The sequence below is a fragment of the Sander lucioperca genome, chromosome 9 (genome assembly GCF_008315115.2).
Source record: "Sander lucioperca isolate FBNREF2018 chromosome 9, SLUC_FBN_1.2, whole genome shotgun sequence".
Lineage (NCBI taxonomy): Eukaryota > Metazoa > Chordata > Actinopteri > Perciformes > Percidae > Sander > Sander lucioperca.
This window is the reverse complement of record NC_050181.1, coordinates 14,279,077-14,296,080: the sequence shown is the minus strand read 5'-3', so window position 1 is coordinate 14,296,080 and position 17,004 is coordinate 14,279,077. Positions and strand designations below refer to the sequence as shown.

Below are 17,004 nucleotides of genomic sequence, written 5' to 3'. Positions count from 1 at the left end.
ATTACATGTCAAAGTTATTAACTAAATTCTTTTAAAATAGTTGCTTAAACTTGCTTACTGTATTGACCAGCAGGCTGGCAGTATTGTCCATCAGGAGGAATGGCATTGATACATCCACATGTGTCAGTGATGTTATCACAGGATCCATACAGGAAACAATGGTCACATGGCCAACGATACTGATCCTCACATAAACACTGGTAACCACCACTGCTCGGATAGCAAACTGGAAACATGGGTATTCATCAGTGTTTTTAAAGAACACAATAACAAGTGCTTTTTTGTGAAAACATTTGATGTAAAGCCAAACAAATGTTTTCGATCTAAAATGTTGTAATGTAAAAGCAAAGTGTGGGTAAGAAAGCAGCGATTGTAAAATAACAAAAAAAACAGGGTTTTGTAAGCACCCTATTCACACGGGACTAGTATTACCAAGGAACCTCATGTGATTCAGAAATTACCCTCCCACGTCTGTGTTTTCTGCGGCACATTTTGCACAGGATAAGTGAAGTCTGTTTTTAGTTGAATTTACTGACATTATCCTGCACATATGATGGCAAGGCTTTCCTTTATAATTTCCAACGCAGCCAACACAACCCCAAATCACAGAGATGCCAATTCGCACAAGACTAATATTATCACACAACCTCTGTGTTTGGCGAAATACGGTAGGTAATTTGCAGTGGAACTTTTGTTTGACAAATTACAGATATGGCAGATTCGCACGGATTTAAGATAACGACCACCTCCGCAATTATTACAAATAACCAGAGGACCCCAGGTAAATCTAGTCTGGTACCGATAGAGCTTTGAGAGAGCATACAAAATAAATGATGGTACAAACAACTTGTGTACAGTCACTATTCCTACCTGTGGAAATGTTGGCCTCAGAGATTTGTATGCGGTTGTTGATGCTGAAGGGGTAACTGATGCTTCTCAGAGTGGTCCTCAGTTGATTTATTACCGTGACATTCGTGGTGTTCAACTCAACAGAAATGATGTATTCATAAAGAACTGGAGGAGCTGCAGAGAGAGAAATTAAAAGACAGAAAGGAAAGATAGTCTCTTGTTTCACAATAAAGGTTGCTGGATATACCAAGCAAACTTTTCTTCATGTTCCTGGAGAACGAGCGGATCGCTGCGAGGAATATCGCCAGTGGTGGAGGAAGTACTGAATCTCAGTACTGAAGTAAAAGTACAAATAACCACAGACATATTTACTTTAGTAAAAGTAGAAGTACCACAATGACAACCCTACTTAAGTAAAAGTAAAAAGTACCTGATTTTAAATGTACTTTAAATATTAAAAGTAAAGGTACTTGCATAGCGATTTAATCGCTTAATCTTATTTGCATATTATCAAAAAAAAGTTGGTTAGTTGATTAGTTTGCACCTTGGTCAGTGAGAGCACTGTGTCTAGCGACCCGTGATTTACAAAGGGGTGGTTCAGTTATTTTGATGCTGAGCTTCGACAGTATCCATACTGTCCACTACCACAAACAAGGCCTGGATTTAAAAAAAGTTCCTATCCTAACCAGCATAAAACGGAAATATGTCGTTAGAATCGGAATGCGGTTGGTTTTATTCATGGAGCTGCGTTTTGGTAGGGGGGGGAAAATGTAACGAAAATGTAACAGAACGTTGTAGAAATGTAGTGGAGTAGAAAGTATAGATAATTGCTGCAAAATGTAACGAAGTAAAAGTCAAAAGTATGCACTATGGATTCTACTTAAGTACAGATACGTGAAAAATGTACTTAAGTACAGTAACTAAGTATATCTACTTCGTTACATTCCACCACTGAATATCGCAAATGTTGTGTTGAATAAGGTTGTGATTTGTGCCACTTTCATATGTAGTCCAAATCCGTTACAGGTAGGATAATTAAAAAATGTGACCTGAGTCTGGACAGTCAGATCGGCATTCATGCGACTCTTTCGTCACTCTGGAGTAACCGTCGTCACAATTCTGCGCTGAGAACAGCAAGCCCCCAGGAACAGCAGCAAGCTTTGATGCAGACATGGGCATAGCAGCCAACGGTGGAATTGCAACATTTTTACTGTAGACTTTACATGGCAAAAGACACATCTATATATCAGTGAATAACTGTTTGAGGTAAATCAACTTGGATGGTTGTTGTTTTTTTCTCTGATTATTAAGTCTGTTTTTATTGTTCCTATGTATTTAATGTCTGTCTCATACTATTTATTGATTTATTATTTTATTTGTTAACGTCCCGAGCAAAGCACGTCATAAGTAGTGAAAATTAGCAAACAAATGACAGGAAGTTTTGATGATCTTCAAGATGGTGATAAACACATTTGTCAAACTGCCAAGCAGCAAATTAATATGTTGTCATATTATTTTCCAATAAAAATATTTTCTTTATTAAAACGAGATTTGGTCCTCATTAAGTCTTCTTTCCAAAAGATGAGTCTTAAAAGGTGATGTTGTAGCAATATGTGTCTGTAAAGATGACTTTAGTGTTACATGCTTTTGCTGAATGCAAAGCACAACTGAACCTTGATGATGTTATGTGAGGATTTGTTTGGTGCATTTTCAGGTAAGACTGAATTATTTCTTCACTGCAGATAATTCAACATATTATCACGTATTTTTTGAAAAATACTTACTCGTTACAATTGTTGTAGCAGTTGTGGTGTTTGAATCAGTTGTAGTGACAGGTGTTGAATCTAAAGAGAAAATTATACAGTTATTCATCAGCCACTTTCTAAAGTAATATCCTTCAAATTAAGATGGTTTATTGAAAAATGCCAAACAAATGTCAAATTGAAGACCGGTAGCCATGACTTATAAATACGGCTAACAGTTGGTGGTATTAAATAACTATGTCCATGTTCGGACACAGTTATTTAGGAGTGATTTTTTACAGCGGGGAGATGGGGGTGTCCGAGTATGACCAAGGGTAGTACTCGGCTAATCTACCAGTATTAGCTTCCTTTTGCTGGCTCTTGTAAAGACAAAGCTAAAGTAAATATTGTCCATTCAGTCTTACTTGTAGGTGTTGGAGAGGGTGTTGTCACAGGACAAGCTGTGAAGTCTGATGGAGGACAAAGAGAGTAGACATTAAGTAGAATGGAAATCTTGCAAATCTGCTTTTCCAGATGTGAATTTTGCTCATTTGGTGAAATTATTGTTCATTAATTATAAACAGTGCCAACCACAGATGTAATAAAAGACACTGTAAATTATGCACAATGCGAGTCTTTGGCCATTATTGCTATTAGAATTGTTGCACCGTATTACATGTCAAAGTTATTAACTAAATTCTTTTAAAATAGTTGCTTAAACTTGCTTACTGTATTGACCAGCAGGCTGGCAGTATTGTCCATCAGGAGGAATGGCATTGATACATCCACATGTGTCAGTGATGTTATCACAGGATCCATACAGGAAACAATGGTCACATGGCCAACGATACTGATCCTCACATAAACACTGGTAACCACCACTGCTCGGATAGCAAACTGGAAACATGGGTATTCATCAGTGTTTTTAAAGAACACAATAACAAGTGCTTTTTTGTGAAAACATTTGATGTAAAGCCAAACAAATGTTTTCGATCTAAAATGTTGTAATGTAAAAGCAAAGTGTGGGTAAGAAAGCAGCGATTGTAAAATAACAAAAAAAACAGGGTTTTGTAAGCACCCTATTCACACGGGACTAGTATTACCAAGGAACCTCATGTGATTCAGAAATTACCCTCCCACGTCTGTGTTTTCTGCGGCACATTTTGCACAGGATAAGTGAAGTCTGTTTTTAGTTGAATTTACTGACATTATCCTGCACATATGATGGCAAGGCTTTCCTTTATAATTTCCAACGCAGCCAACACAACCCCAAATCACAGAGATGCCAATTCGCACAAGACTAATATTATCACACAACCTCTGTGTTTGGCGAAATACGGTAGGTAATTTGCAGTGGAACTTTTGTTTGACAAATTACAGATATGGCAGATTCGCACGGATTTAAGATAACGACCACCTCCGCAATTATTACAAATAACCAGAGGACCCCAGGTAAATCTAGTCTGGTACCGATAGAGCTTTGAGAGAGCATACAAAATAAATGATGGTACAAACAACTTGTGTACAGTCACTATTCCTACCTGTGGAAATGTTGGCCTCAGAGATTTGTATGCGGTTGTTGATGCTGAAGGGGTAACTGATGCTTCTCAGAGTGGTCCTCAGTTGATTTATTACCGTGACATTCGTGGTGTTCAACTCAACAGAAATGATGTATTCATAAAGAACTGGAGGAGCTGCAGAGAGAGAAATTAAAAGACAGAAAGGAAAGATAGTCTCTTGTTTCACAATAAAGGTTGCTGGATATACCAAGCAAACTTTTCTTCATGTTCCTGGAGAACGAGCGGATCGCTGCGAGGAATATCGCCAGTGGTGGAGGAAGTACTGAATCTCAGTACTGAAGTAAAAGTACAAATAACCACAGACATATTTACTTTAGTAAAAGTAGAAGTACCACAATGACAACCCTACTTAAGTAAAAGTAAAAAGTACCTGATTTTAAATGTACTTTAAATATTAAAAGTAAAGGTACTTGCATAGCGATTTAATCGCTTAATCTTATTTGCATATTATCAAAAAAAAAGTTGGTTAGTTGATTAGTTTGCACCTTGGTCAGTGAGAGCACTGTGTCTAGCGAACCGTGATTTACAAAGGGGTGGTTCAGTTATTTTGATGCTGAGCTTCGACAGTATCCATACTGTCCACTACCACAAACAAGGCCTGGATTTAAAAAAAGTTCCTATCCTAACCAGCATAAAACGGAAATATGTCGTTAGAATCGGAATGCGGTTGGTTTTATTCATGGATGTATTTTAAGACGTTTTTTTTAATTTTTATTTCACTTCAAATAAAGTGTGTGAAGCAGCGGAAATGGGGAGACGGATGTGAAGAGGTCCATATATAGATACAAACGTGTCTTACGCAGCCTGGCGGAGAAGTAAACGACACTGTGGACAGAAATAGATGGCAACTATGATTTAAAAACGGGAATAATAAAAAGCAAACATTTTCACTTTTACCGAAGGCTGTATTACCGAGGGTCAGCGGCGCAGTGCTCGGGCTCTGGAGCACCGGAGCCGGCTTGGAAGCCGATGAAGGATCAAAGGTGCCCCATATATACTGTATCTATGGCAACCAAGCTTCACTGGTGAGACAAACGTGTGACAGTCAGGAAGACGTTTTGGCAGGGGGGAAAACTGATCAGAAAATGTAACGGAACGTTGTAGAAATGTAGTGGAGTAGAAAGTATAGATAATTGCTGCAAAATGTAAAGAAGTAAAAGTCAAAAGTATGCACTATGGATTCTACTTAAGTAAAGTACAGATACGTGAAAAATGTACTTAAGTACAGTAACTAAGTATTTCTACTTCGTTACATTCCACCACTGAATATCGCAAATGTTGTGTTGAATAAGGTTGTGATTTGTGCCACTTTCATATGTAGTCCAAATCCGTTACAGGTAGGATAATTAAAAAATGTGACCTGAGTCTGGACAGTCAGATCGGCATTCATGCGACTCTTTCGTCACTCTAGAGTAACCGTCGTCACAATTCTGCGTTGAGAACAGCAAGCCCCCAGGAACAGCAGCAAGCTTTGATGCAGACATGGGCATAGCAGCCAACGGTGGAATTGCAACATTTTTACTGTAGACTTTACATGGCAAAAGACACAGTGAATAACTGTTTGAGGTACATCAACTTGGATGGTTGTTGTTTTTTTCTCTTAATTATTAAGTCTGTTTTTATTGTTCCTATGTATTTAATGTCTGTCTCATTCTATTTATTGATTTATTATTTTATTTGTTAACGTCCCGAACAAAGCACGTCATAAGTAGTGTAAATTAGCAAACAAATGACAGGAAGTTTTGATGATCTTCAAGATGGTGATAAACACATTTGTCAAACTGCCAAGCAGCAAATTAATATGTTGTCATATTATTTTCCAATAAAAATATTTTCTTTATTAAAACGAGATTTGGTCCTCATTAAGTCTTCTTTCCAAAAGATGAGTCTTAAAAGGGGGGGGGGTGATGTTGTAGCAATATGTGTCTGTAAAGATGACTTTAGTGTTACATGCTTTTGCTGAATGCAAAGCACAACTGAACCTTGATGATGTTATGTGAGGATTTGTTTGTTGCATTTTCAGGTAAGACTGAAATATTTCTTCACTGCAGATAATTCAACATATTATCACGTATTTTTTGAAAAATACTTACTCGTTACAATTGTTGTAGCAGTTGTGGCGTTTGAATCAGTTGTAGTGACAGGTGTTGAATCTAAAGAGAAAATTATACAGTTATTCATCAGCCACTTTCAAAAGTAATATCCTTCAAATTAAGATGGTTTATTGAAAAATGCCAAACAAATGTCAAATAGAGGACCGGTAGCCATGACTTATAAATACTGCTAACAGTTGGTGGTATTAAATAACTATGTCCATGTTCGGACACAGTTATTTAGGAGTGATCTTTTACAGCGGGGAGATGGGGGTGTCCGAGTATGACCAAGGGTAGTACTCGGCTAATCTACCAGTATTAGCTTCCTTTTGCTGGCTCTTGTAAAGACAAAGCTAAAGTAAATATTGTCCATTCAGTCTTACTTGTAGGTGTTGGAGAGGGTGTTGTCACAGGACAAGCTGTGAAGTCTGATGGAGGACAAAGAGAGTAGACATTAAGTAGAATAGAAATCTTGCAAATCTGCTTTTCCAGATGTGAATTTTGCTCATTTGGTGAAATTATTGTTCATTAATTATAAACAGTGCCAACCACAGATGTAATAAAAGACACTGTAAATTATGCACAATGCGAGTCTTTGGCCATTATTGCTATTAGAATTGTTGCACCGTATTACATGTCAAAGTTATTAACTAAATTCTTTTAAAATAGTTGCTTAAACTTGCTTACTGTATTGACCAGCAGGCTGGCAGTATTGTCCATCAGGAGGAATGGCATTGATACATCCACATGTGTCAGTGATGTTATCACAGGATCCATACAGGAAACACTGGTCACATGGCCAACGATACTGATCCTCACATAAACACTGGTAACCACCACTGCTCGGATAGCAAACTGGAAACATGGGTATTCATCAGTGTTTTTAAAGAACACAATAACAAGTGCTTTTTTGTGAAAACATTTAATGTAAAGCCAAACAAATGTTTTCGATCTAAAATGTTGTAATGTAAAAGCAAAGTGTGGGTAAGAAAGCAGCGATTGTAAAATAACAAAAAAAACAGGGTTTTGTAAGCACCCTATTCACACGGGACTAGTATTACCAAGGAACCTCATGTGATTCAGAAATTACCCTCCCACGTCTGTGTTTTCTGCGGCACATTTTGCACAGGATAAGTGAAGTCTGTTTTTAGTTGAATTTACTGACATTATCCTGCACATATGATGGCAAGGCTTTCCTTTATAATTTCCAACGCAGCCAACACAACCCCAAATCACAGAGATGCCAATTCGCACAAGACTAATATTATCACACAACCTCTGTGTTTGGCGAAATACGGTAGGTAATTTGCAGTGGAACTTTTGTTTGACAAATTACAGATATGGCAGATTCGCACGGATTTAAGATAACGACCACCTCCGCAATTATTACAAATAACCAGAGGACCCCAGGTAAATCTAGTCTGGTACCGATAGAGCTTTGAGAGAGCATACAAAATAAATGATGGTACAAACAACTTGTGTACAGTCACTATTCCTACCTGTGGAAATGTTGGCCTCAGAGATTTGTATGCGGTTGTTGATGCTGAAGGGGTAACTGATGCTTCTCAGAGTGGTCCTCAGTTGATTTATTACCGTGACATTCGTGGTGTTCAACTCAACAGAAATGATGTATTCATAAAGAACTGGAGGAGCTGCAGAGAGAGAAATTAAAAGACAGAAAGGAAAGATAGTCTCTTGTTTCACAATAAAGGTTGCTGGATATACCAAGCAAACTTTTCTTCATGTTCCTGGAGAACGAGCGGATCGCTGCGAGGAATATCGCCAGTGGTGGAGGAAGTACTGAATCTCAGTACTGAAGTAAAAGTACAAATAACCACAGACATATTTACTTTAGTAAAAGTAGAAGTACCACAATGACAACCCTACTTAAGTAAAAGTAAAAAGTACCTGATTTTAAATGTACTTTAAATATTAAAAGTAAAGGTACTTGCATAGCGATTTAATCGCTTAATCTTATTTGCATATTATCAAAAAAAAGTTGGTTAGTTGATTAGTTTGCACCTTGGTCAGTGAGAGCACTGTGTCTAGCGAACCGTGATTTACAAAGGGGTGGTTCAGTTATTTTGATGCTGAGCTTCGACAGTATCCATACTGTCCACTACCACAAACAAGGCCTGGATTTAAAAAAAGTTCCTATCCTAACCAGCATAAAACGGAAATATGTCGTTAGAATCGGAATGCGGTTGGTTTTATTCATGGATGTATTTTAAGACGTTTTTTTTAATTTTTATTTCACTTCAAATAAAGTGTGTGAAGCAGCGGAAATGGGGAGACGGATATGAAGAGGTCCATATATAGATACAAACGTGTCTTACGCAGCCTGGCGGAGAAGTAAACAACACTGTGGACAGAAATAGATGGCAACTATGATTTAAAAACGGGAATAATAAAAAGCAAACATTTTCACTTTTACCGAAGGCTGTATTACCGAGGGTCAGCGGCGCAGTGCTCGGGCTCTGGAGCACCGGAGCCGGCTTGGAAGCCGATGAAGGATCAAAGGTGCCCCATATATACTGTATCTATGGCAACCAAGCTTCACTGGTGAGACAAACGTGTGACAGTCAGGAAGACGTTTTGGCAGGGGGGAAAACTGATCAGAAAATGTAACGGAACGTTGTAGAAATGTAGTGGAGTAGAAAGTATAGATAATTGCTGCAAAATGTAAAGAAGTAAAAGTCAAAAGTATGCACTATGGATTCTACTTAAGTAAAGTACAGATACGTGAAAAATGTACTTAAGTACAGTAACTAAGTATTTCTACTTCGTTACATTCCACCACTGAATATCGCAAATGTTGTGTTGAATAAGGTTGTGATTTGTGCCACTTTCATATGTAGTCCAAATCCGTTACAGGTAGGATAATTAAAAAATGTGACCTGAGTCTGGACAGTCAGATCGGCATTCATGCGACTCTTTCGTCACTCTAGAGTAACCGTCGTCACAATTCTGCGTTGAGAACAGCAAGCCCCCAGGAACAGCAGCAAGCTTTGATGCAGACATGGGCATAGCAGCCAACGGTGGAATTGCAACATTTTTACTGTAGACTTTACATGGCAAAAGACACATCTATATATCAGTGAATAACTGTTTGAGGTACATCAACTTGGATGGTTGTTGTTTTTTTCTCTGATTATTAAGTCTGTTTTTATTGTTCCTATTTATTTAATGTCTGTCTCATTCTATTTATTGATTTATTATTTTATTTGTTAACGTCCCGAACAAAGCACGTCATAAGTAGTGTAAATTAGCAAACAAATGACAGGAAGTTTTGATGATCTTCAAGATGGTGATAAACACATTTGTCAAACTGCCAAGCAGCAAATTAATATGTTGTCATATTATTGTCCAATAAAAATATTTTCTTTATTAAAACAAGATTTGGTCCTCATTAAGTCTTCTTTCCAAAAGATGAGTCTTAAAAGGGGGGGGGGTGATGTTGTAGCAATATGTGTCTGTAAAGATGACTTTAGTGTTACATGCTTTTGCTGAATGCAAAGCACAACTGAACCTTGATGATGTTATGTGAGGATTTGTTTGGTGCATTTTCAGGTAAGACTGAATTATTTCTTCACTGCAGATAATTCAACATATTATCACGTATTTTTTGAAAAATACTTACTCGTTACAATTGTTGTAGCAGTTGTGGTGTTTGAATCAGTTGTAGTGACAGGTGTTGAATCTAAAGAGAAAATTATACAGTTATTCATCAGCCACTTTCAAAAGTAATATCCTTCAAATGAAGATGGTTTATTGAAAAATGCCAAACAAATGTCAAATAGAAGACCGGTAGCCATGACTTATAAATACGGCTAACAGTTGGTGGTATTAAATAACTATGTCCATGTTCGGACACAGTTATTTAGGAGTGATTTTTTACAGCGGGGAGATGGGGGTGTCCGAGTATGACCAAGGGTAGTACTCGGCTAATCTACCAGTATTAGCTTCCTTTTGCTGGCTCTTGTAAAGACAAAGCTAAAGTAAATATTGTCCATTCAGTCTTACTTGTAGGTGTTGGAGAGGGTGTTGTCACAGGACAAGCTGTGAAGTCTGATGGAGGACAAAGAGAGTAGACATTAAGTAGAATAGAAATCTTGCAAATCTGCTTTTCCAGATGTGAATTTTGCTCATTTGGTGAAATTATTGTTCATTAATTATAAACAGTGCCAACCACAGATGTAATAAAAGACACTGTAAATTATGCACAATGCGAGTCTTTGGCCATTATTGCTATTAGAATTGTTGCACCGTATTACATGTCAAAGTTATTAACTAAATTCTTTTAAAATAGTTGCTTAAACTTGCTTACTGTATTGACCAGCAGGCTGGCAGTATTGTCCATCAGGAGGAATGGCATTGATACATCCACATGTGTCAGTGATGTTATCACAGGATCCATACAGGAAACAATGGTCACATGGCCAACGATACTGATCCTCACATAAACACTGGTAACCACCACTGCTCGGATAGCAAACTGGAAACATGGGTATTCATCAGTGTTTTTAAAGAACACAATAACAAGTGCTTTTTTGTGAAAACATTTGATGTAAAGCCAAACAAATGTTTTCGATCTAAAATGTTGTAATGTAAAAGCAAAGTGTGGGTAAGAAAGCAGCGATTGTAAAATAACAAAAAAAACAGGGTTTTGTAAGCACCCTATTCACACGGGACTAGTATTACCAAGGAACCTCATGTGATTCAGAAATTACCCTCCCACGTCTGTGTTTTCTGCGGCACATTTTGCACAGGATAAGTGAAGTCTGTTTTTAGTTGAATTTACTGACATTATCCTGCACATATGATGGCAAGGCTTTCCTTTATAATTTCCAACGCAGCCAACACAACCCCAAATCACAGAGATGCCAATTCGCACAAGACTAATATTATCACACAACCTCTGTGTTTGGCGAAATACGGTAGGTAATTTGCAGTGGAACTTTTGTTTGACAAATTACAGATATGGCAGATTCGCACGGATTTAAGATAACGACCACCTCCGTAATTATTACAAATAACCAGAGGACCCCAGGTAAATCTAGTTTGGTACCGATAGAGCTTTGAGAGAGCATACAAAATAAATGATGGTACAAACAACTTGTGTACAGTCACTATTCCTACCTGTGGAAATGTTGGCCTCAGAGATTTGTATGCGGTTGTTGATGCTGAAGGGGTAACTGATGCTTCTCAGAGTGGTCCTCAGTTGATTTATTACCGTGACATTCGTGGTGTTCAACTCAACAGAAATGATGTATTCATAAAGAACTGGAGGAGCTGCAGAGAGAGAAATTAAAAGACAGAAAGGAAAGATAGTCTCTTGTTTCACAATAAAGGTTGCTGGATATACCAAGCAAACTTTTCTTCATGTTCCTGGAGAACGAGCGGATCGCTGCGAGGAATATCGCCAGTGGTGGAGGAAGTACTGAATCTCAGTACTGAAGTAAAAGTACAAATAACCACAGACATATTTACTTTAGTAAAAGTAGAAGTACCACAATGACAACCCTACTTAAGTAAAAGTAAAAAGTACCTGATTTTAAATGTACTTTAAATATTAAAAGTAAAGGTACTTGCATAGCGATTTAATCGCTTAATCTTATTTGCATATTATCAAAAAAAAAGTTGGTTAGTTGATTAGTTTGCACCTTGGTCAGTGAGAGCACTGTGTCTAGCGAACCGTGATTTACAAAGGGGTGGTTCAGTTATTTTGATGCTGAGCTTCGACAGTATCCATACTGTCCACTACCACAAACAAGGCCTGGATTTAAAAAAAGTTCCTATCCTAACCAGCATAAAACGGAAATATGTCGTTAGAATCGGAATGCGGTTGGTTTTATTCATGGATGTATTTTAAGACGTTTTTTTTAATTTTTATTTCACTTCAAATAAAGTGTGTGAAGCAGCGGAAATGGGGAGACGGATGTGAAGAGGTCCATATATAGATACAAACGTGTCTTACGCAGCCTGGCGGAGAAGTAAACGACACTGTGGACAGAAATAGATGGCAACTATGATTTAAAAACGGGAATAATAAAAAGCAAACATTTTCACTTTTACCGAAGGCTGTATTACCGAGGGTCAGCGGCGCAGTGCTCGGGCTCTGGAGCACCGGAGCCGGCTTGGAAGCCGATGAAGGATCAAAGGTGCCCCATATATACTGTATCTATGGCAACCAAGCTTCACTGGTGAGACAAACGTGTGACAGTCAGGAAGACGTTTTGGCAGGGGGGAAAACTGATCAGAAAATGTAACGGAACGTTGTAGAAATGTAGTGGAGTAGAAAGTATAGATAATTGCTGCAAAATGTAAAGAAGTAAAAGTCAAAAGTATGCACTATGGATTCTACTTAAGTAAAGTACAGATACGTGAAAAATGTACTTAAGTACAGTAACTAAGTATTTCTACTTCGTTACATTCCACCACTGAATATCGCAAATGTTGTGTTGAATAAGGTTGTGATTTGTGCCACTTTCATATGTAGTCCAAATCCGTTACAGGTAGGATAATTAAAAAATGTGACCTGAGTCTGGACAGTCAGATCGGCATTCATGCGACTCTTTCGTCACTCTAGAGTAACCGTCGTCACAATTCTGCGTTGAGAACAGCAAGCCCCCAGGAACAGCAGCAAGCTTTGATGCAGACATGGGCATAGCAGCCAACGGTGGAATTGCAACATTTTTACTGTAGACTTTACATGGCAAAAGACACATCTATATATCAGTGAATAACTGTTTGAGGTACATCAACTTGGATGGTTGTTGTTTTTTTCTCTGATTATTAAGTCTGTTTTTATTGTTCCTATTTATTTAATGTCTGTCTCATTCTATTTATTGATTTATTATTTTATTTGTTAACGTCCCGAACAAAGCACGTCATAAGTAGTGTAAATTAGCAAACAAATGACAGGAAGTTTTGATGATCTTCAAGATGGTGATAAACACATTTGTCAAACTGCCAAGCAGCAAATTAATATGTTGTCATATTATTGTCCAATAAAAATATTTTCTTTATTAAAACAAGATTTGGTCCTCATTAAGTCTTCTTTCCAAAAGATGAGTCTTAAAAGGGGGGGGGGTGATGTTGTAGCAATATGTGTCTGTAAAGATGACTTTAGTGTTACATGCTTTTGCTGAATGCAAAGCACAACTGAACCTTGATGATGTTATGTGAGGATTTGTTTGGTGCATTTTCAGGTAAGACTGAATTATTTCTTCACTGCAGATAATTCAACATATTATCACGTATTTTTTGAAAAATACTTACTCGTTACAATTGTTGTAGCAGTTGTGGTGTTTGAATCAGTTGTAGTGACAGGTGTTGAATCTAAAGAGAAAATTATACAGTTATTCATCAGCCACTTTCAAAAGTAATATCCTTCAAATGAAGATGGTTTATTGAAAAATGCCAAACAAATGTCAAATAGAAGACCGGTAGCCATGACTTATAAATACGGCTAACAGTTGGTGGTATTAAATAACTATGTCCATGTTCGGACACAGTTATTTAGGAGTGATTTTTTACAGCGGGGAGATGGGGGTGTCCGAGTATGACCAAGGGTAGTACTCGGCTAATCTACCAGTATTAGCTTCCTTTTGCTGGCTCTTGTAAAGACAAAGCTAAAGTAAATATTGTCCATTCAGTCTTACTTGTAGGTGTTGGAGAGGGTGTTGTCACAGGACAAGCTGTGAAGTCTGATGGAGGACAAAGAGAGTAGACATTAAGTAGAATAGAAATCTTGCAAATCTGCTTTTCCAGATGTGAATTTTGCTCATTTGGTGAAATTATTGTTCATTAATTATAAACAGTGCCAACCACAGATGTAATAAAAGACACTGTAAATTATGCACAATGCGAGTCTTTGGCCATTATTGCTATTAGAATTGTTGCACCGTATTACATGTCAAAGTTATTAACTAAATTCTTTTAAAATAGTTGCTTAAACTTGCTTACTGTATTGACCAGCAGGCTGGCAGTATTGTCCATCAGGAGGAATGGCATTGATACATCCACATGTGTCAGTGATGTTATCACAGGATCCATACAGGAAACAATGGTCACATGGCCAACGATACTGATCCTCACATAAACACTGGTAACCACCACTGCTCGGATAGCAAACTGGAAACATGGGTATTCATCAGTGTTTTTAAAGAACACAATAACAAGTGCTTTTTTGTGAAAACATTTGATGTAAAGCCAAACAAATGTTTTCGATCTAAAATGTTGTAATGTAAAAGCAAAGTGTGGGTAAGAAAGCAGCGATTGTAAAATAACAAAAAAAACAGGGTTTTGTAAGCACCCTATTCACACGGGACTAGTATTACCAAGGAACCTCATGTGATTCAGAAATTACCCTCCCACGTCTGTGTTTTCTGCGGCACATTTTGCACAGGATAAGTGAAGTCTGTTTTTAGTTGAATTTACTGACATTATCCTGCACATATGATGGCAAGGCTTTCCTTTATAATTTCCAACGCAGCCAACACAACCCCAAATCACAGAGATGCCAATTCGCACAAGACTAATATTATCACACAACCTCTGTGTTTGGCGAAATACGGTAGGTAATTTGCAGTGGAACTTTTGTTTGACAAATTACAGATATGGCAGATTCGCACGGATTTAAGATAACGACCACCTCCGTAATTATTACAAATAACCAGAGGACCCCAGGTAAATCTAGTTTGGTACCGATAGAGCTTTGAGAGAGCATACAAAATAAATGATGGTACAAACAACTTGTGTACAGTCACTATTCCTACCTGTGGAAATGTTGGCCTCAGAGATTTGTATGCGGTTGTTGATGCTGAAGGGGTAACTGATGCTTCTCAGAGTGGTCCTCAGTTGATTTATTACCGTGACATTCGTGGTGTTCAACTCAACAGAAATGATGTATTCATAAAGAACTGGAGGAGCTGCAGAGAGAGAAATTAAAAGACAGAAAGGAAAGATAGTCTCTTGTTTCACAATAAAGGTTGCTGGATATACCAAGCAAACTTTTCTTCATGTTCCTGGAGAACGAGCGGATCGCTGCGAGGAATATCGCCAGTGGTGGAGGAAGTACTGAATCTCAGTACTGAAGTAAAAGTACAAATAACCACAGACATATTTACTTTAGTAAAAGTAGAAGTACCACAATGACAACCCTACTTAAGTAAAAGTAAAAAGTACCTGATTTTAAATGTACTTTAAATATTAAAAGTAAAGGTACTTGCATAGCGATTTAATCGCTTAATCTTATTTGCATATTATCAAAAAAAAGTTGGTTAGTTGATTAGTTTGCACCTTGGTCAGTGAGAGCACTGTGTCTAGCGAACCGTGATTTACAAAGGGGTGGTTCAGTTATTTTGATGCTGAGCTTCGACAGTATCCATACTGTCCACTACCACAAACAAGGCCTGGATTTAAAAAAAGTTCCTATCCTAACCAGCATAAAACGGAAATATGTCGTTAGAATCGGAATGCGGTTGGTTTTATTCATGGATGTATTTTAAGACGTTTTTTTTAATTTTTATTTCACTTCAAATAAAGTGTGTGAAGCAGCGGAAATGGGGAGACGGATGTGAAGAGGTCCATATATAGATACAAACGTGTCTTACGCAGCCTGGCGGAGAAGTAAACGACACTGTGGACAGAAATAGATGGCAACTATGATTTAAAAACGGGAATAATAAAAAGCAAACATTTTCACTTTTACCGAAGGCTGTATTACCGAGGGTCAGCGGCGCAGTGCTCGGGCTCTGGAGCACCGGAGCCGGCTTGGAAGCCGATGAAGGATCAAAGGTGCCCCATATATACTGTATCTATGGCAACCAAGCTTCACTGGTGAGACAAACGTGTGACAGTCAGGAAGACGTTTTGGCAGGGGGGAAAACTGATCAGAAAATGTAACGGAACGTTGTAGAAATGTAGTGGAGTAGAAAGTATAGATAATTGCTGCAAAATGTAAAGAAGTAAAAGTCAAAAGTATGCACTATGGATTCTACTTAAGTAAAGTACAGATACGTGAAAAATGTACTTAAGTACAGTAACTAAGTATTTCTACTTCGTTACATTCCACCACTGAATATCGCAAATGTTGTGTTGAATAAGGTTGTGATTTGTGCCACTTTCATATGTAGTCCAAATCCGTTACAGGTAGGATAATTAAAAAATGTGACCTGAGTCTGGACAGTCAGATCGGCATTCATGCGACTCTTTCGTCACTCTAGAGTAACCGTCGTCACAATTCTGCGTTGAGAACAGCAAGCCCCCAGGAACAGCAGCAAGCTTTGATGCAGACATGGGCATAGCAGCCAACGGTGGAATTGCAACATTTTTACTGTAGACTTTACATGGCAAAAGACACATCTATATATCAGTGAATAACTGTTTGAGGTACATCAACTTGGATGGTTGTTGTTTTTTTCTCTGATTATTAAGTCTGTTTTTATTGTTCCTATTTATTTAATGTCTGTCTCATTCTATTTATTGATTTATTATTTTATTTGTTAACGTCCCGAACAAAGCACGTCATAAGTAGTGTAAATTAGCAAACAAATGACAGGAAGTTTTGATGATCTTCAAGATGGTGATAAACACATTTGTCAAACTGCCAAGCAGCAAATTAATATGTTGTCATATTATTGTCCAATAAAAATATTTTCTTTATTAAAACAAGATTTGGTCCTCATTAAGTCTTCTTTCCAAAAGATGAGTCTTAAAAGGGGGGGGGGTGATGTT

The 17,004-nt window shown here is 37.7% G+C and overlaps 1 protein-coding gene across 1 annotated transcript in view; it reads right to left on the bottom strand.

The window, feature by feature from the left end:
• The window catches only part of LOC116049941 (uncharacterized threonine-rich GPI-anchored glycoprotein PJ4664.02-like), a 243,525-nt gene that overhangs the window by 203,463 nt on the left and 23,058 nt on the right, over positions 1–17,004 (bottom strand). Inside the window, exons 24-40 of the mRNA XM_036004815.1 lie at positions 15,045–15,197; positions 14,233–14,400; positions 13,929–13,973; positions 13,546–13,605; positions 11,404–11,556; positions 10,592–10,759; positions 10,288–10,332; positions 9,905–9,964; positions 7,764–7,916; positions 6,952–7,119; positions 6,648–6,692; positions 4,133–4,285; positions 3,321–3,488; positions 3,017–3,061; positions 2,634–2,693; positions 871–1,023; positions 59–226 (exon numbers count right to left, since the gene is read on the bottom strand). Of these exons, the coding sequence (XP_035860708.1) occupies positions 59–226; positions 871–1,023; positions 2,634–2,693; positions 3,017–3,061; positions 3,321–3,488; positions 4,133–4,285; positions 6,648–6,692; positions 6,952–7,119; positions 7,764–7,916; positions 9,905–9,964; positions 10,288–10,332; positions 10,592–10,759; positions 11,404–11,556; positions 13,546–13,605; positions 13,929–13,973; positions 14,233–14,400; positions 15,045–15,197 (1,965 nt within the window). The remainder of the gene's footprint in view (positions 1–58; positions 227–870; positions 1,024–2,633; positions 2,694–3,016; positions 3,062–3,320; positions 3,489–4,132; positions 4,286–6,647; positions 6,693–6,951; positions 7,120–7,763; positions 7,917–9,904; positions 9,965–10,287; positions 10,333–10,591; positions 10,760–11,403; positions 11,557–13,545; positions 13,606–13,928; positions 13,974–14,232; positions 14,401–15,044; positions 15,198–17,004) is intronic.